Source organism: Hyperolius riggenbachi, chromosome 2 (genome assembly GCF_040937935.1).
Source record: "Hyperolius riggenbachi isolate aHypRig1 chromosome 2, aHypRig1.pri, whole genome shotgun sequence".
NCBI lineage: Eukaryota > Metazoa > Chordata > Amphibia > Anura > Hyperoliidae > Hyperolius > Hyperolius riggenbachi.
In genome coordinates, this window is record NC_090647.1 from 94,447,912 (window position 1) to 94,473,899 (window position 25,988).

The 25,988-nt window shown below is 42.3% G+C and overlaps 1 protein-coding gene across 3 annotated transcripts in view; it reads right to left on the minus strand.

Moving 5' to 3' along the window:
* Positions 1–25,988, minus strand: part of DCLK1 (doublecortin like kinase 1) — a 450,773-nt gene that overhangs the window by 367,309 nt on the left and 57,476 nt on the right. For all 3 annotated transcript variants that reach the window (XM_068267071.1, XM_068267072.1, XM_068267076.1), the window contains exon 2: positions 16,200–16,585. In XM_068267071.1, the coding sequence (XP_068123172.1) occupies positions 16,200–16,575 (376 nt within the window). In that variant the 5' untranslated portion in view covers positions 16,576–16,585. The remainder of the gene's footprint in view (positions 1–16,199; positions 16,586–25,988) is intronic.

Sequence of the window (25,988 nt, forward strand, 5' to 3'; positions counted from 1 at the left end):
TTCTGTACAGATCACCTGGCAGAACTAAAGACGTCGCCACCAGTGATAATCTTCAGGATGTAAATCGGGGAGAGGAAAGATTTTACAATGGACGAACACTGACTAAATAATCTATAAATGAATATTGTTAACAATAAGCAGTTTTATCCATTATGGTATTTTCACTACAGTTCCTCTTCAAAATTAATTCCCTGTATTTCAAAATAAATCTGAGAATTAAACTGCTTATCAGACTTTGAATGAGAGAACCTAGCTTGTATATAGAAAATGGGTTAACACTGATATCCCCTGTCTTATCAAGCTTTCCTCTCTGTAATCAGACCCATCAGTGTAAAGTAGGCCAGTAGCAGAATCTAAAATCTGATGGAAAGTCATCCAATGACTCTAAACGGGTGCCTAATGAATTATCAATATAGCAGGCGTACAGTGGCTTTGTAGGAGAATTAGATTACCTACGAAGTCAACAGGTTTCTGAGGTATTAGAAGAAATGTGCACCACCTTCCGACACATGACTGAAGGGGAAAGGAAAGGATGAGCCCAGCCAAATGTTCTGGGATCTTTCTCTAGCAAGTAAAGTCAGATAGGCTGAATGATCTGTCAGCTTCTCATAGCTCTTAAAAATATCAACACTGACGTCTTCCCACCACGCGTCTCATTGACATTGCTGTTCTCACATATAGCAGATGATAACGGGCTGTGCGGGAATTATTTAACCATCTTCAGGGACTCGTGCTCACCAACTGTACCAAAAAGAGTATTGTTCATTGTATACCTATATAGCTATCTACACCAGTAACTGATTTGCAATGGTTTGAGCTACCAAATAAAGACTAAGAAAGAACAACCAATAATTTGGGTCCTGAGCACCTACGGCTCAAAGATGCACATAGGGAATAAAGGTGACTCCACTTGGTCTGGTCCCACAGACGAGCTACTACAACACAAATTGCTGAAGGCCTTAATGTCGGCCATGAGATAAAGGTGTCAGAACACACAATGTGTTGCAGCTTGCATAGCCACAGACCAGTCAGAGGGCTCATGCTGACCCCTATCCACCACCATAAGTGCCTACAGATGGCATATGTAAGAGCTGGACCATAGAACAAGGAAAGAAGGTTGGTTGAATGATGAACAATGTGTTTTTATATGTAAATGTTACTTTGACAAATATCACCTATCTAGAAATTGCTGCAGACCATGATCATCCCATCATAGCATTAGTATTCCTTGGTGGCAGAAGACTTCATGGATCAGCTGCTTATATCTTGATGGCAGATACCCATGGACAGCTTCAGAGGTCTTCTGGAGTCAGGACTTTGAAAAAAATTGGAGCTGTTTTGGTAGCACAAGGGACAACTACACAATGTAAGGCAGGTTTCACCCTCCTAGAAAGCACTGCTGTGATTTGATGGCCTGCCTCCAGGACACCACGGAGATCAGGTGGGAAGGAGCCACACGATGTCACTTCTGGATCATCACTAGTCATTTGGTGAGTATGTGAGATTTTTTTTTTGAAGGGAGGGGGGCTTAATTGAATGGGGAGAGGACACTGAGGCAATGGTCAGTAAATAATTCCATCTATTTTAATAAAAATATCCTTGCATTCCACAAGGTTTTGCTGATCCCTCTAAACTTCCACCCCGGATCAAACTTATTTTAAAGATAACAGGTGGAAATTGGAGACCAAAGTAAACACAACTTATCAGATCAGGACATTTTTAATGGTTCAATTCTGATGCTTACATATCCATTTAACTACCAGTAAGCTCTTTCATCAGTGGTCATTTATCAGTAGTCAGGGGGTAGGCATGGCTGCTCTGACTGGTCTGAAGCTACACAGCCCCACATGGATCAAGCTGCAATAGACTGAGTAGCTCTTCTGTGGGATTGGGCCAGATGGCCTAGTCCTTATCAATAAGCCTTTACCCATCCATGACCCTGTCGCTAGATTACTGAATCTCCTTCCTTAGACCAGTTTTGGTAGGTACTAACCACTGTTTATTAAAACACCTGCTGCTTTGGAAATGCTCTGATCCAATCATCTAGCCATTACAGTCTGGCTCTTCTCAATTTCACTCAGATCCTAAAGCATGCCCAGTTTTCTTGCTTCTAGCCAGGGCCGCATTTCTGGAAAGGCCACAAAGGGCCGGGCAGGGGGCACCTGGACATGAAAAAGGGATTGCTTTATATGAAAGAGTAGGAAGAAAATGAAAAAGTAATCTGATGTCCAAGTGAGCTGCATCTGAAAGAGGGTGGCAGCAGTACATGTATGTTACACATGGAAGATGGGGCTGCGCAGAAAATGGGAGGAGCACTGCTGCACTTGGGAGGGGAGCCCCAACACACTTGGCATAGCGGGTGGAAAAAGTATAAATCCATCCATTCTTCCAGCACATCACCTTCAAGAACTGACTTTGTTCCTGCTGCCTAATAGATCCCACCCCTTACTGCTGCTAATGTTATGCAATAATCAATGTTATTCACTTTACCTCTTAATGGCTTTAATGCTGTGGCTGATCAGTGTATATGAAAGATCTGGGTTTGAGGCACACCCTCAGACTCCTTGCTGAGTAGTTTGACCTGCAACAATCAAGCTGCTAATGGTGGCAGCTTATAGATCAGCTTGTGTGTGGAGACAGCCACACTGGCTGAATAAGAAGGCGAATATATGCAACATTTTTTAACTGGTTTGGTCATGTGAATATTGAGAGGAAACCACAACTCTAAGTTTCATTCTGATCTGAAATGGTGCTAACTGGGGACTCCATGTGTGAAGATGCAGCAATAGTATCCCTGTGTCTTCATAGCAATTAAACCCCCCCTTGAACATTCAATTGACTGACTCAACATTTGAATGGCGCTTATAAATTGTATGCTGCTAAATGATGATGAAAAATATTCTACAATCTATTTCTGAATTCACACGTCTATATTTTAATTAGTTCAAACAGAAAAAAGGACGGGCACCTTCGGTTTGTTACCAATCTTGTTTAATAGATAAGTGCACAGCTTACACATACTGCACTTGCATAAATTCTGGACAACTTGTGACAATAAAAATCATGCTATGCGCTGCATAGATGCGGGAGTGGAGGTGGGTTGATGGGCACAAAAGGGACCCAGTTGGTAAATGTCACCAATATTTTACTACAGCTAAACCTAACCCTACTCTCTCACAGAACCCTACCCCTTCTGTTGCCTAACCTTAAAACCCCCCTTTCCTGACGACTAACCTTAAAACCCCCTTTTCTGATGCCTAGCCCTAATACTCCCCTTTCTGACACCTAACCTTAAAACCCTCTTTCCTGGTGCCTAATCCTAAAACCCCAGTTCCTGACACTTAATCCTAAAACCCCCCTTGCTGATGCCTAAACTTAAACTCCTCCTCCTTTGCTGAAGCCTAACTTTAAACCCCCTTCCTGACGCCTAACCCTAAAACCCTCCTTCTTGGCGCCTCACCTTAAAACCCCCCTTCCTGACACCTAACCCTAAAACCCCCCTTCCTGACACCTAACCATAAGACCCTCCCCTTCCTGACACCTAACGTTACCCCTCCCCCCCCTTCCTGATATCTAACCCTAAGACCTCACTTCCTGACACCTAACCCTAAAACCCCCCTTCCTGATGCCCAACCCTAAGACCCCGCTTCCTGGCGCCTAACCCTAAAACCCCGCTTCCTGATGCCTAACCCCAAAACCCCGCTTACTGATACCTAACCTTAAATCCCCCTTCCTAACACCTAGCCCTAAAACCCCCCTTCCTGATGCCTAAACTTAAAACACCCAACGATACATTTTAAAAACAACAGGTTTCAAAAATGATACATTTCGTAAACGATATCTTAGAAAAATGATACATTTTTAAAATGATACATTTTAAAATTTCAAAGCAATACATTTCAAAACTATAATTTTTAAAAATGAAATATTTTGGTTGCACCAGCCCGGCACTCGTTATTTATCCGACACACACATTTTTGCATTTGGCGTCCAATGGCGGATATCTGCAAATTCTGCATTAGCACCTATGGTAGCACCAAAACTGTCCATTAGCTGCAAGCCTACAAATTTCCTGCATCCCTCTGCCATAGGTAACATTACAAAAATGAGCCAGGGACAGCCTGCTTACCCGTACTTAGCACTTTTATTAAAGGGGCACTATGGCGAAAAATTTAAAATTTTTAAATATGTTCAAACAAACAAATAAGAAGTACATTTTTTCCAGAGTAAAATGAGCCATAAATTACTTTTCTCCTATGTTGCTGTCACTTACAGCAGGTAGTAGAAATCTGACAGAAGCAACAAGTTTTGGACTAGTCCATCTCTTCATAGGGGATGCTCAGCAAGGCTTTTATTCTTTATAAAGATATTCCCTAAAAAGGATTTAAGCAATGATGCTGGCCAGCCTCCCTGCTTGCTACACAGTTTTTTGGCAGTTGGACAGAGCAACTGCCATTCACTAAGTGCTTTTGAAAATAAATAAATCCCTGAGAATCCCCCATGAAGTGATAGACTACTCCAAAACCTGTCCCTTCTGTCAGATTTCTACTACCTACTGTAAGTTACAGCAACATAGTAGAAAAGTAATTTATAGCTCATTTTACTCAACGTACTTCTTATTTGTATTGGTTTGCACACATTTTAAATTTTACAATTTTTCGTCATAGTGCCCCTTTAAGCACTAGTAGACCTAAGCCCATTACAATAATGGGCGCTAGGCCTCCCTCACAACTAAACCCCCCCTCCGGCCCCTGTCACAGTCACCATCCGCCACCGCTGCATGTCAGCGTGCATGCGCCCACGCACACGCCCGCCCCACTGGCCCTGTCTTCCTACTGTCCCAGTGTGCTGTGCATGCATGGTACCTCAAATGTACGGACACAGGGCCACAGGAGGAGGACGCAGGGACACAGGGGTTTTATTATATAGGATGTGTGTCGAGATTTGCAAATCAGAACCAATCTAACCTGTAGAAGCAGTGAGAAGAGAGTCAAAGGACATAATTCAAACAATAATCAGCACAGATTGCAACATGTTTGTCTTCAGAACATGCACAGCTTATACTGTACACACTGGAGGCACCAGTATCCTAAAAACAGATAAATAATGCAAGTACATTGCATTTATTGGTTAGGGTTTCCTTTTAAGTCATTTAAACACCCTTAAATATAAGTACACTAACCCTTTAAGCATCTAAGCTCCAAGCATATGTTTAAACAATGCTTTATTTTTTTCATTTCATTTCTTCACAGTCATGGGGGGAATCTCAATTATTTTCCAGTTATTTAAGCACAAACAACAGCTGCAAGCCAATTTATACTGGTTTAATTTAGCAAAGGAATGCAAATGAAGAAAGCCTTTCTACTTTGCTGCACATCCTGGGGTTAGGCAGTTCTAAGGGTGAAAACTGGCACGAATACCATTAACAGTTTACACACAGGAGATGCCAAGTACTGGAGATACAGGGGACTGTAATATGGATAAAAATATGTCACAAAGCAAGTACACCTGTGTGATGAGGCTTTAATGTCAAAATCTATTCTCTAACAAAACTTCCCCAAACAAGCTCTGTTGGTCTAGAGCTGTAAATCTATGGACTGAGTCTATTCAGGGCAACCTTTATGCATCAGAGCAATTTTCACCTCCCATTGATTTGCTAATAACTTTATCACTACTTATCACAATGAAATGATTTATATCTTGTTTGTCCACCTCCAATTAAGCTTTCTATGGGTGGTACATTTTGCAAAAAATATTTTTTTTCAAAATGCATTTTAACGGGAATATTAAGAAAAAAATAGAAAAAAAATCATTATTTCTCAGTTTTTGGCCATTATAGCTTTAAAATAATACATGCTACTATAATTAAAACCTACATATTTTATTTGCCCATTTGTCCCGGTTATTACACCATTTAAATTACAGTATGTCCCTATCACAATATGTGGCCCCAAAATTTTATTTGGAAAAAAGGTGCATTTTTTCAGTTTTGCATCCATCACTATTTACAAGCGTATAATTTAAAAAATAATAGTAATATACCCTCTTGACATGCATATTTAAAAAGTTCAGACCCTTAGGTAACTATTTATGTTCTGTTTTTTTAATCGTAATTTTTTTTTAAATTAAACATATTACTGGGGTATTTTTGGGAGTGTGAGGGGTAAACAGTTAATTTTAAATGTAATCTATTGTGTTTTTTTAAAAAAAAGTATGTAGATGTAGTTTTACTATTTGGCCACAAGATGGCCACAGTCATTTTTTTTCTTTTTCGTGCTGTAAGCAAGCGCTGTCGCTTATAGGAAGTGTAGGGAGGACGTGAAACTTTTTTTTTCTTTAGAAAGATCGCGGCTTCTCATAGAAGCCGTTCGTTTTTCTAACGGGGACTTAGTTCAATAAATGGGAACTACATTCCCATTCATTGATCTCCGGGCTAACGTGCAGAGGCATGAGAGCGCGCACGATCATCCGCGGGAATGCGTAGCAGCATGCTTTCCGACGTAGCAGGTATGTCCAAAAGGCTAAACTGGTTAAGCATTGGTAAACTAGGTAGTTGCCTATGGTGATACCTGTAGGAGGGGGCACCACAGAGCTATGTGTAGCACAATATGATTTATCGAATTTTTACGTACAACAGCTAGATCTATTAAAGTGGACCCAGCCTAAAAACTGATCATGCTTGCACATTAATTAACATTCAATTTTAATAAGAAAACTGTACAGTTATGATTATCATTCTTGCTAATAAAGCAAATTCAAATTTTAATATGAAACCCTGATTTTTTTTAGTATAAACACTTATTTAACTAGTTACAGGATGAAACCCTAGTTACAGGATGAAACCTACTCTCTCCTGGGCATTCTGCCGAGGCAAGGATCGTGTTGCATGCTGAGACATTTTCTACAAAGGTTCCAAGAACCTCAAACGCAAACTGAATTGTAGAAAAATCATGTGCATTTGTGTTTTCTGTTTTTCACGTGTTTGCAGTTTTTCAATTTTCATGACATTTTTATGCATTTTGCATTTTTAAAAATGGTGGTAGTCTGAATTTGATGCAGCAAACCCCATATTTAAAAAATTAACCAATGGTGGAAGAGTAGTTAGGTAGTGTTGTTGTACTTTCTATTTATAATGCTGTGGTGGCAATATGGTCAAAGGGAATTTTTTTTCAGTTTCTTACTTTGGTTTCTCTTTAAGAAAGGGAAGGAATTGTAATTTTGATACTTGAATGAGCACGGCTGATTAGCATAACAACCATATGGCAGGAGCTATAAAAGCTAATTAAGCTGTACTTTTTTTTAGATCTGGTCTGCACTGATTGCTGTATCTATTGATCTGTTAGTACCCAGGCTGTACATAAACAACATGTTGCCTTTTATTTTTGAGACCTCTCAAAACAGTCATTGGAAGGGTCCGTTATGTGTATTCTGTGAGTTGGTGCCAGTAAAGTGTATTTGGCCTAGTAATACTTTGTGTATCCTTAAAGTCCATTTCTTCTTTGCTATTAAAGATTCTTTACAGTATAAAACTACAATACTGCCACAAAAAATATGTAGCAGAACAGCATTCGTACAGTTAAACACAGCTCTTTCTTCTTCAGTGGAAAGCGTGCTGCCGATAATAACATCTTTTCTTTGCATTCCTTTGTCTGCTACAATTTGTATACATTCCTAGCTTTGCTGAAAATAAGCTCTCTCTGCAGTAGAAGCAGAGAGCTGAAAAGTGATCACGAGATAGATAGATAATAATAAATAAATAAAGCATCTATACAACAAAATGCAATGACACTTTCAGAGCAGATATTCTGTACTTTGGGAACTTGTAATTTGTAAACCGGCAATATTACTTGTACACAAAAGCAAATATGGTAACTGTATAGGTAAGAAAAAGTAGGAAAACACATTTTTATTGACTGTTATGTCAGTGTTTTGTGTCTAGTAAGTCTATTAATGGGCGCTAGGTTGCTAAATGGCACATGTCCCACGTGCGCCGTTTTATTAGGTAGGATTTTGAGAAATATAATTGCTGTACGTAACCTATCAACTTGTTATTGGTGCCTGCAAAAGTAATGTAAGCTACGGTCTTCCTATTAACACAATTTTGGAAGTAAAGGTACCTTGTCTAGGGTAGCAAAATGGAAAAACAGCTCTGTGTCAAATGCAAGACACTAGATGCTCATTGACCTTCCAACTTCCCGAATGATCAACCATTAGAACTGATTGTTGCAATAAAACTGAAACAATTATTTAGGCCCACTAACAGAGGAGAAAATGAAAAGTAATCCAATCAGACTAAAATTATTTAAAATAAACTCATGATGTAGCTGCAAATTAATATTACATACTTACCTCACTGTCAGTTATTCTCAGAAGCTCACCATTTTCTTCTTACGTTGACCCCTTAAGTTCTGACAATATTTGATTTAGAGTTTCTTCTTACAGTTTATTTAAATGTGCTCTATCATACTTCCCCATAATGGGGGGAAATGCCAAGGATCCCCTGCAGAGTACTCAAGGAACCCCTGGCTGAGAAATCCTGGAATAGATTGTGAATAAATTATGAATACTATGAATAGAATAGGCCTGGACTCCACTTGAAGAAACGCGTTGGACGGGAAATGGCTATTGTGACCGGCCACCAGCACCCTGCACCCACCCCTTGCTCTCTCACCTGGACAATGATGAGGATTCTGTAAGTTCAATTCATGGTATTGTCCTGTGTAGCTGTATGATCCAACAATGACTCTTTTAAGCAATGTAGCCCAGTGGTGCACGTCTTTTTTCTTTTTTGCAACTATGAATATATTGTGTAGATAATCTGTCAAACTACTGGGGGTGGTAAAATTGGTGAGTTTATGGCCAATCAAAATTTAAGGTGAGTACCAAGCTTAAAAGAATTGTTCCAAAACTTGGATCGACAAATGATTGTAAGAACAATTACACAATCTGATGAGTTGTACAGTCGATTGTTCATGAGATAGTACCATTAATGGGCGCTTTAAACAGGATAATACTAAGGGGTTCCTGTAGCTACCTATGCTGGGCAAGGGAAGTAAGGGAGAAGTGACAGCTGGGACAGCCAGTATACTTGCAGTGTGATTCGGCGGGTGTTTGTAGGTTCATGGAGGGTGAAGTCTAAGGTGCCAGGACATCTGTGCCTATAGGCTCCTGTGATGTAAATCCGGCCCCGTCTCAGAAAGAGGCAGATTCTAGCATCGCCTCTTTCTCCTTCTTACAAGCCCCCAACTTATGCTCCTCTCATCTTCCATCATAAAAAATGATAACATTTAAACGATACAGTAATGAATGATGAATACATTAAAGCTCAATATGTTTTTATTAATATCCCACTCAAGAGGTGTTTTACCTGCATTAAAGAACTCTGCAAAGCTGGAATTTACAGAATTTGCATGTTTCATCTCCAGTATTCCCATAACAGCCATTAAATAGCCCTTCCCCAATGAGTGGCACATTCTTTCGACTTTTTTAAGTAACATTTAGACATGAGATAGGCTTGCCATGGCATTTCATTGCATCTGACTGCTTCCAGAGGTCATAACAAACTACTCAAATTATTCCTCATTCAATTGAAAGGTGTTTGAATACACTACAAACTCAAGACTTAATTGTGGACAGCTATCAGCAAGCAGAACGGAAACACAAAGGTCAGGCTGCAAAATAGACAGCCTGAATGGAGCTCTGTTGGGTCCTTACAGTCAGCCACTACATAAGTTAAGAGGCGCAATACTGTTATACAATATGACAGGCAGATGTTCCAAGTAGGTAAACATTTATTATGTAATACCTAGATTATTACAAATGCTTGTTTCTAGTTCAGCTTACCAGTTTTATTAATGCTTATGATAGTACATTTGCATTAATTATATACAAAGTTTTGTGTATTGCATGTTTGTACTGTATTTGCAAAACAATATTGAATGCAGCAGTGTGGCTTCGCTGACTGAAACCAGCAGCTACTTATTGCTACAGGAGTTGTTCCTTTTCCAAAACAAAGCTGATCACCTGACTCAGCCCACCTTCACTCACTGCACTCTTTGAGGCCAGCACTGCAGCTACAGCTCCTCCCTACTCAATGTGTAATAAAACATTTAAAGGGATCCTTAAGCCTAACAAAAAAAAATCAGTTTTACTCACCTGGGGCTTCTACCAGCCCCCTACAGCCATCCTGTGCCCTCGCAGTCACTCGCGGATCCTCCTGTCCAACGCCGGCTGCTAGTTCAGTTTTCGGACGAGAGGCTCATTGAGCCTGCCCAGGCCTGGCCATGTGTCTCCTTCTTCGCGTTCCCGTCTGCAATAGCATCCTGTGCAGGTGCAGGATGCTATTGCGGATGGGAACGTGAAGAAGACTACATGTGGCCAGGCCTGTCAGAGAATCGAAACTAGCTGCCGGCGGGGGACAGGAGGATCTGCGAGTGACTGCTACAGGGGGCTGGTAGAAGCCCAAGGTAAGTAAAACGATTTTTTGTTAGGCTTAAGGATCCCTTTAACTCCTCCCACGCCCTCCTCAGTGTCTTTATTGAAAATGTGTGCACGTCTCAAAACCCTGCTCTTCCTGCAATAAGAAAACTCACTATTTTAAATGTACCTTTTCATAATCACACAGGTGAGGATGTGAGAAGAGTAAATGCCTTACTACATACAGTATGTAGGAACCAGTCACAAATTGATTATGAAACAGAGCTGTAGGGACAGTGCTGGTCAGCCAGATAGGAAGGAAGGGCATATGGTCAGGTGATCTCTGAGTTCCCAGTAACAACTAGCTGGGGCCACAATATTCACACAGGAAGTCAACAACTCACCAAACCAGGAAATAATAATAATAAAAAAATAATGCCAACATGGTTTATGTGAAATGCAAATGCAATTTTTTGGATTATATAGTTAGTATGATGTATTCCACTACAATAGGCAATAGGAACCCCGAACTAGAGCTCAATAAATCTGACAGTTCCTACTATTATACTGTTGTTTTGCTCATTGCATCACTTCTATACACAAACATTTATATGAAAGAAGGCTAATGCTCTTTCTCTTCTGTATCTCCTCCTGCCAGAGACCCCTCCCTGGTTATTTGTCACAGGGCCGAGGCATCTGGAAGCAGTTATTGTATTTGCAATCTTCATCAGCCTGATGTGACAGCATTGTTCATCATATTTATTACCATATCTAATGAATATTAGACAAGAGGGAATGCAGGGAATTTCCTTTCACTTATCAGCTGTCAAAACTGGCTCACTTTTGATGTAAAACGTTTTTCTTGAAAATAGAAAATAACTGTGACAAGTAAAACGCCATCAGGGAACACAGGAAGTACTCCTGCCCCAGGCTCAGGAAAAACCAGGGCCACCAAAGTCCAGTTTTTTAATGCGCTAAAGTAGCTGAGGCCTGAGCGCACAGTTGCTAATTTACACCTGCTCCTTCATATATCCCCTCAGCTATAAATACATTCTATCATGTTTTATGTCCCCTGCCATTGGGGGCACAGCTAAAAGTCACTGGCCCCCATAGCAAAATTTTAGGTTGGAGCCCCAGATATCAGCATTAGGTAGCCATATGTCCCCCCCCCCCCCAGTATAAGGCAGCAATACCCCCCCCCCCCCAACACATACACACATGCAGAGATGTTATGGTAAATAAAATATATATTATATTATGTAATAAGACAATGTACAAGAGGCATTATTGTGGAAAAAAAAAGTCTGTTGTGAAATCCAAAGTTCTATACTATTCCAAATAGTCCAAGCAGTTCTAAAGCATCCTAATTACCCTTATTAATTAGGAACAGCTGTTTTAATCAACTCAACAGGTGAAAAATATCAGCTCTCTGCATTTAGTATGTGGACAGTCATGGCTAAGACAAAGGAGCTCAGTAAGGACCTGTGGCTGCGCATTGCGGCTACTCAGGAAAGGGCTACGAGGTCATTTCTAAATGTTTTCAAGTTCCAGTTGCTACAGTATAAAGGCTTAAGTATTATTAAAAAATACAAAATGTTCCGCACTGTGGAAAATCTCAGAGGATGTGGTCGGAAGCCAAAAGTGACACCTGTGCTCGCCAGGAGGATAGTGAGAGAGGTGAAAACGAATCCAAGGATCACCACCAAGGCCATCCTGGTGAATCTTGGCTCTGCTGGTGGCAATGTCTCAAGGCAGACAATTCAATGGACACTGTACAATGCTAGGTTGCACGGATGCAGACTAAGGAGGATGCCACTTCTCCAGATAATACGCACAAAACCTCGCTTGGCCTTTGCAAATGCTCCTCTGGACAAAGAAGAAGACTTCTGGCCGCTGTGTTATGGTTAGATTAAAGGGACTCCGAGCTGTAAATAGAATCAAAATCTGAACGTACCTGGGGCTTTCTCCAGCCCACCGTAGCTCGGGAGGTCCCTCGGCGTCCCGCTGGCTCTTCTCCCAGGCCTTCGCTCAGAAATGGCTCCCGGCGACACTGGGCCAGATTGTTGGGCTCCTTCTTCCTGAAAGGTGACGTCAGTCGTCACCACGCCAGCTGCCTCGCGTCATCACTGCAGCCGGCGTGACAGTACAGCACATGCGTGGTTTATTCACGCATGCACCGTACTGTCACGCTGGCCGCCGTGATGACGCGAGGCGGCCGGCGTGGTGAAGACTGACATCACCTTTCAGGAAGAAGGAGCCCGATACTCGGGCCCAGTGTCTCCGGAAGCCGCCGGGAGCCATTTCTGAGCGAAGGCCTGGGAGAAGAGCCAGAGGGACGCCGAGGGATCTCCCAACCTACTGTGGCCTGGAGAAAGCCCCACGTAAGTTCAGATTTTGCTTCTATTTACAGCTTGGAGTCCCTTTAAATAAAAATTTAATTGTTTGGTCACAATGATGTTTCCTTCATTTTGCGTAAAAAAGGAGAAGCCTTCAACCCAAAGAACACCATCCCCACTGTCAAACATGGTGGTGGGAACCTAATGCTTTGGAGTTGTTTTTCAGCCAATGGACCAGGGAACCTAATCACAGTAAATGGCACTATGAAAAAAGAGCAATACATGAAGATTATCAACAACAACATCAGGCAGTCTGCAGAGAAACTTGGCCTTGGGTACCAGTGGACAGCATGACAATGACCCAAAACACAAAGCAAAAGTGGTGAAGAAATTCCTGACTTGAATCCAATTGAGAATTTGTGGAGGGAGCTAAAGATCAGGGTGATGGCAAGAAGACCCTCCAACCTGAAAGATTTGGAGCTCATTGCTAAAGATGAATGGGCAAAAATACCTGTGAAGACATGCAAAAAGCTGGTCTGCATGCAAAAGCTGGTTTTTGCTCAAATGTAAATAAAAGCTGAGAAATGTTTTTCTCCCACAATAATGCCTCTTGTACATCGTCTTATTACCTTTTGGGAGACACTTATGTTATTTCTCATCAAAAAATTACTTGCTGGTTAAATAAAAGTAACCTTAAAGAAAACCTGTACTGAAAAAAGTTCCCCTGGGGGTACTCACCTCAGTAGGGGGAAGCCTCTGGACCCTATCGAGGCTTCCCCCATCCTCCTCTGTCCCACGGCGTTCTCGCTGCAGCCCCCGGAACGCACAGGGGACAATTCCGACAGCCGGTTCAATATTTACCTTTCCAGGCTCCAGCGGGGGCACTGTTGCGGCTCTTCTGACGTAGATAGGCGAAAATAGCCGATCTCCATTGGGTCCGCTCTACTGTGCAGACGACTTGCGCTTGTGCAGTAGAGCAGCCCGATGCAGATCGGCTATTTTCGTCTATCTCCGCGCAGAGAGTGGATACTGCGCCTGCGCTGGAGCCCGGGAGGTAAATATTTACATTGCCGCCGCTCTGGGAGGATTATCGCCGTTGCCGTGGGACAGAGGAGGACGGGGGAAGCCCCGATAGGATCCAGAGGCTTCCCCCACCCGAGGTGAGTGCCCCCCAGGGGAGTTTCTTTCATTACAGATTCTCTTTAAGTCAAAATTTGCCAGGGGTATGAATAATTATGGGCAGCGGGATATAAAATCTCCTTCATTCAGCTTGCAAACAAACAGAGATAATGGTTGTTTGAACCTTTTAGCCCTGTCTTGGTATCAGGATTGTTTCCTCAGCTAAATAGAAGGGTTTTGGCATCTCCTTATTATCCAGGAGAGTTGGGGCTCCATTCCACCGCTGTTCAAAAGCTTCACTTGGATAGATGAAAGTATTGTTTTTTAACCCTTGCAATGTAAAAAAAAAATAATTAATAGGCCTAGTACTCCTTTATCTCATCATGTCACGTCAGGTCAGGTCCACTTTAAGTGCTTAGACCATAATATAGTGATGGCTGCAGTATCTATGTATGTTTTCAATTTTAATGAAACATAAAAAAGATTCCCTGTGTATTACAGTGACAGTTGTGGACATTGTTACAGGACGCTGTTAATGATTAAATCACCGCTGGCTGAGGTGAGTGGCGTTATTGGCTTGATTAGTGCTTTGTTACAATGGTGAAGATTGCAACACAGCACAATACTAAACCTCTTTATTTAGGATTGTTACATGAAGGTGAAACTGTGCTGTGGCTTATAATAGAGTACTGATTGCAAAGTGGTGAAAGACCCTTATGTGTGTTTTTAATGACTAATTAATACATTGCTGGTTGTAGTGTGTGGGAAGTCCGTTATATGTTTGTAAGTGTTTGTTAAGCTTTATATTTTTTTAAGTATTTGTTATTTATTTTAGTTACACTGCTGGACTTTGCTTAAAGAGGAGCTGTTAGGTATAGGGTCTCAGAGAAAATAAACACATATATCAGTAGCTAAAGATTGGCTGTACTTACATTACATATGCATTTCACTGTCCACGTTTGGATTTCACAGAATTTGTATATAGTATATGCAGAGATAGATGCTCCTGACAGCTCATGGCAGGCTCCATGTTTGTGAAGCCAAATGTGTCGTCATGTCCTGCCTGCTTCTGATCACAGATAAGCTCGTTCTTGAACAACACGGTGTGCAGTGAATATTAATGAGCCATGTGGCTAGGAACAATAGCTGACTCCTGCAGTGTACTCTGCCCCGAGATTTATCAGTGCTTCGCGCTGGACTGATTAGAAGCTCCTGTACCGTCTCATTAGCAGCCGAGGGGAGGGCCCCAGAATGCTTTGCAGTTTAGCTGCGGCTTGCGTCTTTATGGGTCTATAACAGACTTTAAGATAAGCACACATCAAAGGTAACTGAAATGTTTATCTTCACTAATGGCTTTTGAGCTTCCTTCTAATCTGTTTAACACAGGAGAATAGAGGTTTAAATTAGCTTCTGCAGCCTGACAGTTACTCTTTAAAGAGGAACTTTAACCCAGGATTGCACTTCATCCCAATCAGTAGCTGATACCACCTTTCGCATGAGAAATCTTTTCCTATTCTCAAATAAATCATCAAGGGGGGTCTGTATGGCTGATATTGTGGTGAAACCCCTCCCACAGTGTGATGTCATGACCAAGGTCCTGGCAGTCTGTCTGTGAACCTCATTGAATTGTGGGAAATAACAGCTTTTTCCATCTCCCAAGCAAGCAGTAGCTCCCTCTGTGCATAGAACTCTCAGTAACAAACATTCCGTACCGATCAAATGATAGAACTAAATATGTCACCACCAATGATACATATCAAAATGTAAACCAGGGAGAGTAAAGATTTTACTCTGTGAAAATCTCTGTACTACTGTGAAAATCAGCTTTCGGTAAAGCTGGACTGATGATGACTAAGGGTGATTGTAACTTGTTGATTGGACAGTAGTCACATTGCAGAACAGCCTGTTCCATTGATAACAGTGGCAGGAAGCCATCTGCAAAGAAAAGAATTGCCGGTTCAAACGGGCTTCTGCTGGTGTGTCGGTCAAGTGGTTTTCTACAAGCATGCAAAAAAGCATTTGCCAACTTCTGGCAGCTTCTGGCGTTTTTCACCCTCGTGGGGGGACACAAAGGCCCAGCGGTAAGAACCCTGGAAGCAACTGGTTGGCTGAAACAATGTGAAAAATTTAGATCAGAACAAGGCGTACATGCAAACGATGGCGAACAATGGTACATGAGCTTGAATGGGCAGCGCTTTAATGACAAGCAACATGGTTGGCTGTAAACATCCATGAGAACCAGCCCTAAAGTGAAGGCCTGACTCCATCCATGGATATTTCTGGCCAGAAGCATTCATACCTCTGAGAACCTCAAAACTTAAAACTGACCTTCAACCAGCTGATCCAGAGAGATGATCTTCCTGAGTCCATCCGCTGTATAGATTGTTCTCACACCTTGTGGTAAATTCACATTATCAGAAAGAGTTCTGGTCAGATCAGCCAGGAGAGCCTCAAAAGATCGAAAACGATCCGGGGAAATGGCATAGACAATCCCCTTGAAGTATCGGTCACCGTTGCGGTAGAATCGAACCTTCTTAGCTTTCTTCTCTGAACTCAAGGCTTGCAGAGTGCGGGTGCGGTAGAAGCTGCAGTGGGCACTATGAGTTGGGCTCGGCAAACCATTGGCTCGAGATCCTTTGCTGTACCTTTGGGCTTTGTCACGTTCATCGAAATGTTCAAGCTCCATGTCTCTCCCCAAGGACATTGCAGAGGTTCTGTAAGGGAAAAAAATACCGTTTTCACCAGAGCACGCCAAAGTCTTTTCAGCATATAAATAGTTGTGATTGTCATATAATTGTTCTAAAACACTTATCGTGGGCTGCAGAGAACAGCCTTTTCCCTCATTACCAGTGTTACTATTTTGGAAGCACCGAGTGACTAACCGCATTCGCTACATTCATTCGTATCCGTGACTGAATCATTAATGAAATCATTTCTCATTTAAAAGCTAATATAACTAAATTTACATATACGGTTCTTAAAATCAGCTCTTCAGTGTATATTATTAAACAGTCGATAGTTCACACAAAGATACACCGTGTTGTAGAACACCTGCCAACTAAGGCATGTTAGAAGGTGACATTAAACCATTCAAGAAAACACAGCAATTCCGATTCTTCTGCATAATGCATGAAAATCGAGCTATTTAAAGGTAGCATTAACATCAAAAGAAGGATCTCACTGGGGAAACAAATAAATGCACACATATCAGAATGAATTACAATCAGAGCTGGAGGTAAAAATGCAAACTTGTTGTTCTATTCAGAATTTCAAGTGCCAAGACTTTTCTGTATAGCATGTATTGCAGCAGAGCCGTTTCAGTTGGGCCCAGGGATAAGCCGATATGGGTAAAATATCGGCGCACCCGGCACCTTTCTTAACCTTAACCCTCCAGTTAAGGTGCCTAAACTTTACTCCCCGGCAGGGAACTAACCTTAACCCCCCCACACCTAATGCCTAAACTTAACCCCCCTTAAAGGGAACCTTAACTGAGAGGGATATGGTTGTTTCCTTTTAAACAATGCCAGTTGCCTGGCAATCCTGCTGATCTCTTCGGCTGTAGTAGTGGTTGAATCACAGACCTGAAACAAGCATGCAGCTAATCCAGTCTGACTTCAGTCAGAGCACCTGATCTGCATGCTTGTTCAGGGTTTGTGGCTAAAAGTATTAGAGACACGGGATCAGCAGGAGAGTCAGGCAACTAGCATTATTTTAAAAGGAAAAATCCATATCCTTCTCAGTTTAGGTTCCCTTTAAAGTAAACTAGAGACCTGGAAAAGTAAAGATTTGATACTTACCCGGGGTTTCCTCCCGCCCCATAAACACGTCCGAGGCCTACGCTGTCCTCCCGCAGTGTGCCGTTTAGCCGCGATCAGCCCGGTAACACACTCAGTCACGCAGAAGACTCAGAATATCCAGGCTGGACCCGACTGAGCCAGTTACCGGGCTGATCGCGGCTGAACGGCAGGCCGCAGGAGGACGGCGTGGGACTCAGACATGTTTATGGGGCGGGAGGCAGCCCCGGGTAAGTATCAAATCTTTACTTTTCCAGGTCTCTGGTACACTTTAAGGTGCTTAGCCCTGCCTAATGCTAATTACTTTCGGGCCCCCAAATTACCAGCTACTACTCGCATCAGGCACCCAAATGAATGGCTGCGTAGAGTAAATGGTCGGTGCTCCAGTTAGAAATATACAATCTTTATTGCTACATAATCAATGATACAATGGCGTCTCTTTCTCAAGGACAAAATGCCAAGAAGATGTGCACACAGGAGAGTAGAGCTGGATGTGCATTCCTGGGTTTCTGCAGCTATGTATATTGTGTGTACAATATACAGTATAATAACTAGAGACATGTATCTTGTTGTTAGTTAGCTGAGAACAAATGACTTTTCCCCACTTTGAACACCCCTGCCACTGGTTAAAGGATACCTGAGGTGACGTGTGACATGATGAGATAGACATGTGTATGTACAGTGCCTAGCACACTAATAACTATGCTGTGTTCCTTTTTTTTCTTTCTCTGCCTGAAAGAGTTAAATATCAGGTATGTAAGTGGCTGACTCAGTCCTGACTCAGACAGGAAGTGACGACAGTGTGACCCTCACTGATAATAAATTCAAACACTATGAAACACTTTCCTTGCAGAAAATGGCTTCTGAGAACAGGAAAGAGATAAAAGGGAATCTCTTATCAGTGAGGGTCACACTGTAGTCACTTCCTGTCTGAGTCAGGACTGAGTCAGCTACTTACATACCTGATATTTAACTCTTTCAGGCAGAGAAAGAAAAAAAGGAACACAGCATAGTGATTTGTGTGCTAGGCACTGTACATACCCATGTCTATCTCATCATGCTACATGTCACCTCGGGTGTCCTTTAAACAACATGAAATGAGTGACATGGTTATGCAGCCTAAAGCAGCAATTTTCCATAGGCTCCTTTCACCATACCATATTAAATAACAAATGTAACAGAATGGACCTAGTGACAGGTGTGCTTTAATAAAAGATGCACTGATGCTATAGACCACAGCCATCAAAAATGTCACATGGTCATGTAGCAAGAAGGAGGAATCTTCCAAAGGCCCCTCTCAACATACTATGCTATATCTTCCAAAGGCCCCTTCCCCCATCCTATACTATAATTCCGTGTCGTTGTGTCAGCCTGTCCCTGTGTCGTGCGTTTGCGCTACTGCGCATGTGCAGCACGGACAGCCGTTGGGACAAGATGACAGGGCCAGGGGGCCAGGCAGATGGGCGTGTGCGCGCGCGACGGGTGCGAGTGTGCACATATGGGGCGAGCGTGTGAGCATCGCGGGCGCGCCGCGCGCTGACATGTGTCGGTGACAGACTTGGAGCCCGTTTTTAAGCAGGCTTAGGTCTACTAGTACCATATAACAAATAAATGTAACAGAGGGAACCTGGTGACAAGTGTGCTTTCATAAAAGATGAACTGATGCTACAGACCACAGTCAACAAAAATGTCACAGCTGTCATATAGATATAAGAGCGTTAAAGCCTCCATTAGCTATTATGGAGTACAGTGGAGTTGTGTAAATCTCACAATTTTATGAAATATGATGCACTCAAATCAAATGTCACCAAGTGTCACTCATCCCTGCTTACTGTGTGACGGCTGTTTCTTAATACTGAATATATTTCAGAACGCTTCTTCACAGCAGCACTAAGTTATGGCTACAGTTCTTGTGCGGTTTTATTTGACATTTAAAAGCTATTTATAGTCTTAAGAAACTTGTCATGTCTCCCCTCTGTATTCTTTGTCTATGGCCAGTGGCTGGGGATCTTACTGCCACAAAATCAGAGCTAGCCATCCCAATCTTTGCATTTTTGTGTTGGACCTCTTGAGCCCCAGATTTTTATACCGCCCTAGTGACCATCCCATTTTTTACAATGCGGCACTTAAATGGTTTATTGCTCGGTCATACCACTTATTACCCAAATTAATTTTACCTCCTTTTCTTCTAACAAATAGAGCTTTCTTTTGGTGGTGTTTGATTACTGCTGCTATTTGTATTTTTTATTTTTTTTTATCAAAAATTATTGACATTTGTTTTTAAATGCACATACAGATACAGTAAGTAAATTGGCTTCCCTGTTAATTGGCCCTAGACTAAGATACGTAAACTACACTATACATACTGTACATAGACATATAGCTATGGCAGGGATTAGATTGTGAGCGCCTCTGATGGACAGTTAAGTGGCATGACAATGTACAGCTCTGCGGAAGATGTCAACGCTATATAAGTAAATAATCATTGAATACTAAAAAAACCAGCCTGCCAGCTCCTATCACTGGCTGGCAGGCTGATCGCTGGGGCCCCCTGCATGCAATGACGGAAGAGCGTGCTCGTAAGAGAGCAAGCTCCGGTCAAATCTTGCTCCTCGCGAGATGACACCATTTGGTGTCGCTGAGACCTGAGAGAGCTGCTCTCCTGCCACCATCCTGCGTTAGGCAGACGAGAAGCGGTTCAAAAAATGAAAATAATCTAAATATTTGCAGATTGTTTTGAAGACACACTAAACCCATTGCTGTCTCACCCTTTTGTGTCTTGGATTTTGTTGTTCATTTCATAGCTTGCACTCTGTTATACATTTTATTCATCATGTTACATCTGTCATTGGAATCACCAGTTCTGTATTTTGTACCAGTGTCCATATTTGATGTATATTATTGTCTTTATCATTATGTACCCCTTGTTTGTTTTCCTACTTTGTACAGCCCCAATAATAATAATAATGCTTTGCCAAGGTACATACGCAGGGTTTTAGGGGTCTGGGAAGGCTTAACTAATCTTGTTTATTAGGCCCTGTTCACAGTTCTCAATTGCATTGCAATTGCAAAAAGTATGCTTCTATGTACTTGGTAACGCCTGCGTTTAGAGATAGCACACTGCAGAAGTGAGTTACCTTAACGCAGCATTTACAACGCGACTTTAACATCGCACTGTGAATGTCGCATAGGGTTGATATTGCAGTGCGCTAACCTGCGGTATGCGACTTTATTAACGCAGGACAATAACGTCCCACTGGGAACCTGGGCAGCACGGTGGCATAGTGGTTAGCGCTCTCGCCTTGCAACTCTGGGCCCTCGGTTCCAATCCCAGCCAGGTCAACATCTGCAAGGAGTTTGTATGTTCTCCCCGTGTCTGTGTGAGTTTCCTCCCACATCCCAAAAACACAGATAAGTGAATTGGCTTCCCCCTAAAAATTAGCCCTAGACTACAATATATACACTAGTGACTAGATGATACATACATAGACATAAGACTATGGTAGGGATTAGATTGTGAGCCCCTCTGAGGGACAGTTAAATGACAAGACAATATATACCAGGGGTCTCAAACTCAATTTACCTGGGGGCCGCAGGAGGCAAAGTCAGGATGAGGCTGGGCCGCATAAGGGATTTCACGATCGCGGCGCATCGCCGCCTCTGCCCGCCCCTCTCACTCTTCCTTCACAGAGAGGGGCGGGGTGAGGTGGTGATTCGTGTGGCGATTGACGTCAGGAGGGGCAGAGCTGAAGCTGAAAGCTCTGCCCCTTCCAGGAAATGCCGGCAGATTGCCCCCCCGGGCGATTTGGGGGCTCTGCAGCCCTCGTTTAGTGGCGGGGATGCGGCAGATTACTTGGGAGCACTGAAGCGAACTATAAGGAAGCTTTTGCTGGTGAGGGCCACAAAATATTGGATCGAGGGCCGCAAATGGCCCGCGGGCCGCGAGTTTGAGACCCCTGATATATACTCTGTACAGCGCTGCGGAAGATGCCGGCGCTATATAAATAGTAAATAATAATACATAATAATAATAACCTAGCCTGAGGGACAGTTAGTGACAAGACAATATACTCTGTACAGTGCTGCGGAAGATGTTGGCGCTATATATATACTAAATAATAATAATAATAATGGGGACTTTACCCCAACTATAGAGCACTGTAGCAAAAGACTGCAACGATGAGCAATTTGAGCTTTCCGTAAGCTCTGGAAACATTATTTTTAATAAAATAAAATTGCCAAAAACCTGCACAGCACCAATCTATGTTTATAGAACAGTTTATCTATTTTTCCAGAAGAAACATTTGCCAGGAGAATTTTCCTAGGCAAGCTTGTAACAAACATAAAATATTCATTTATTTAGAGAGACACCAACACTGTGCGACTCACACAGCAATGATGCTACCTTCTTTTTTATTTTTATTTTTGCCTTTTTCTTCAGTTGAATATTGCTTTATACTTACATTATATTGTTTTATACGTAAATTCATTTATCATATTATGTACTAGGCCTGAACGATTTTAGAAAAAAATTGAATTGAGCGATTTCTGCCCAAAATTACGATTTCGATTTTATTCACGATTTCCTTCAAATCAAGCTTTGTTCCCCCCCTTTGTGCCTGTCTGTTCCCCCTCTGTTCCCGTCTCTCATTGTGCCCCCTTTGCCTCTTCATGCCTTCTCTGGGTCTCTCTCTTGCCTTCTTTGTGTCTCTGTGCCCACTCTGTTTCTCTCTGTGCCCCCTCTGTGTCTCCTGTGTCTCTCTCTGTGCCCATGCTGTCTCTCTCTGTGCCTCCTCTGTCCCCCAAGTTGCATCAGTTGTGGACATAGCTTCAAGCACGAGTCCAGAGATGCCAGTCTATCCACTTTGCCTCCTGCAGGCTCTAATGCACGGCATACTTCCTGTATATCATGTGACATACAGGAAACCGAAGTTTTGCCAAGCACAAGAGGCAGCAGAGGGCGATAGAGGATGGAAGGTATGTCCAATGCTGCGGGCACTGGGACTTTGGGAAAGTTTGAAGGCGCTTCTTCAAACTTCCTCTTGTGGAAATGACGTGATCGCGATATTCGCCGCTTTGACGATTCTGAAATTGTGATCTTGGTGATCGCGATTTCGATTTAAATTCGATTTATCTTTCAGGCCTATTATGTACATCATCCGGATCATAACTGTGTAGATGCATGATGAGTAATTGGTACCAGGAGAAGGGATCAGATCATGCAGAATGCAGAATATCGAAACAGATTTACACAGAATAGTTTGCTAAAAAAAAAATATATATATATATATATATATTTTTATACCAAATAAAACTGTACAACTATTTGTAAAAGCAAAGGCGAAAGGCTTGTTCACATTAGAGGCGATTTTGTTTTTTTTTAAGCCCTGGCGATCTTAAAAATCTTCCTAAAAGCACTTGTGCAATGTTAGCTTATGTTTGTGTTCTTACTTAAAGGATACCCGAACTGAAATGTGACATAATGAGATAGACATGTGTATGTACCAGGGGAGGACTGGCCAGGGGGGAAGGGGGGAGATTTCCCCCCAGGCTGCCTCTCATTTAATGATTTAGGGCTGGTGCATGGCCTGCTGCATTCAGGTTATTGTATGCTGCTGGGGATACACGGTACGTTTCTGTACTGTGTATCGAGCAGCTGATCCGGCCAGCTGATAATATTCAGCTGGTCCGATCACGCTACTCGACCCCCGCCCACTCGATCCCCGCCGGCGGACAATGGCAGGGAATCGAGCAGCTGATAAGGAGCGCCGGCAGGGACAAGCGGTAATCGATCCGCGCAGACGAGCGGGGACGCGGCGAGAGTCGATCCAGCGGCTGATCGGCTGCCGGATCGACTGGTGTATTCCCACCATTAGGCAATATGAACCACTAGGTTGGCTGAGGGAAATAAAAGCCCAATTAGCAATTAGAGGGCGGGAAAGTAAATATACACAGCATGATGCAGAGCGGAGGCTTGCCTGGAGGGTCTGTGGGAAAAAAACTCAGTCTGCTCTCTTTCCATCATAGCTCCCAACTTTCCCTCTTTTGAAGGGACAGTCCCTCTTTGGATATACAGTAAGTGTGTGTGGGGGGACCATTTGGGCTGAGACTACCATGAACATGGGCCTCTAGTTTGTGTTTTCCCACCAGGCCAAAAGGTTCCAGTCCTCCCCTGGTATGTACAGTGCCTAGCACACAAATAATTATGTTGTGTTCCTTTTTTTCTTTCTCTGTCTGAAGGAGTTAAATATCAGGTATGTAAGTGGCTGACTCAGTTCTGACTCAGACAGGAAGTGACTACAGTGTGACCCTCACTGATAAGAAATTCCAACTATAAAACACTTTCCTAGCACAAAATGGCTTCTGAGAGCAATAAAGAGATAAAAATGGGAAGTTCTTATCAGTGAGGGTCACACTGTAGTCACTTCCTGTCTGAGTCAGAACTGAGTCAGCCACTTACATACCTGATTTTTAACTCTTTCAGGCAGAGAAAGAAAAAAAGGAACACAGCATAGTTATTTGTGTGCTAGGCACTGTACATACACATGTCTATCTCATTATGTCACATTTCAGTTCGGGTATCCTATAAGCGATGAGCTTTCTATTCAATCTCAAACGTGGCTCCTGCACCATTTTCTGAGCATTTGGGATTAAAAGGAAAGGATAGGGAAATCGCTAAGTGCTTGAAAAAGCGCTTTGAAAATGTATTTCCAGAGCGCTTTAATGAATAGACAAGTAGCACGCCTTATCCAAGTTAACACGCCTTATCAGATTAGCATAGTGAGCGCTACGAACTTATGCCTGCTTTTTGGCAATGACGAGAGCTCAACTCGTCCTGCCCTGAACCACTGCGGGTTCGTAGCGCTCGCTATGCTACTCTGATAAGGCGTGTTACCTTTGATAAGACGTTATCTCTGTAAGGCATGCTATTTGTCTTAGTGAATCAAGCCCATTGTATTTATTCATTTCCGTGGAAAAGAGTTCACTTCCTGACTAACGTCAGAAAGTGAAAAAAAAATCTACACAAAAATGCTTAGAGAAGTGCTTTTAAAATCGCTCAAGAAATCGCTGAGCACTTGTGATGGCAATTTATAATGTGGCCTAAATGTTATTTTGACATAAAATGTTACATACATCCTGAACGTGCGCGCATGAACGTGTACATGCGTCCCCGCAGCACGCGCCGGTATATCGCACATCTCTCTCCTGCATTACAGATTGTTTTAAATGGCTGTTTTGCACTGAAAACTGCAGAAAATGGACATCTTGCACGAAGTTGTTTTGCAGAAAGTGGTTAAAATTATTTTATAAAACATTAATATTTATTTGTATCAATATAACCAGGACTTCTACGGTATGTTCACATTGGAGCACATTGGAGCACACCATTGTTTTTCTTGTGAAATTCCCAATAAGTTTGATGTGTCACATGACCCTGTTCCTATTGAAAAAAACTAAAGTTGGATTCAAAATGGCTGACTTCAAAATGGCCGCCATGGTCACCACCCATCTTGAAACGTTTTCCCCCTCACATATACTAATGTGCCACAAACAGGAAGTTAATATCACCAACCATTTCTATTTTATTAAGGTGTATCAATGTACATGGCCCACCCTGTATAAAAAATAAATAAATCTCTGTGCATTTCTATAGTCTAGCTTCAAAAATTAATTTACTGTGTTCTACATATAGTGGAGCTCAGATCTAACATATGGAGATTGAACCTCCTATATATATAAAAATACAACATAGCTTTAGATGGATCCATATCACAAGCTTGTTCAGAACAAAACTAAGGACCTCATTAAGTTAAATGACAGCAGCCTCAGCTTGCCAATTTGTTGGAAGGCCAGAATTCACTAAGTAACAGTACAGAAAGGAGAATGAACTCTGGAGTTTGCCTCGTAAAAGATGACTTGCAGCATAAGTAGGTGAAGAAAGAAGGGAAACTAAGAAAGGGAAGAAAATTAGATGCATCTCTGTGTCAGTCATTCATAGTGACCCACTGACAAGGGGCTCCTATTTACACTTATTATACTAACAAAAACCAAAGTGGACCCCGTTTGTGTTTTAGAAGACATTTCATCATTAGTACACGCAGCATCTTTAGTTGACATGAGGTTAAAGGGACTCCGAGCAGTGCAGAAACTATGGAAAGATGCACATCATTTTAAAGCTCTCTTTCTCCTCTTTCCAATGATATATAAACCACCACCCTACGCCTTTTAGTTTTCGCTATTTTCGCGATTGAAATTGCCGCGGCCGCGATTTGGATCGCGAAAATAGAGAAAACTAAAAGGTGTAGGGCAACGATTTAGGTGT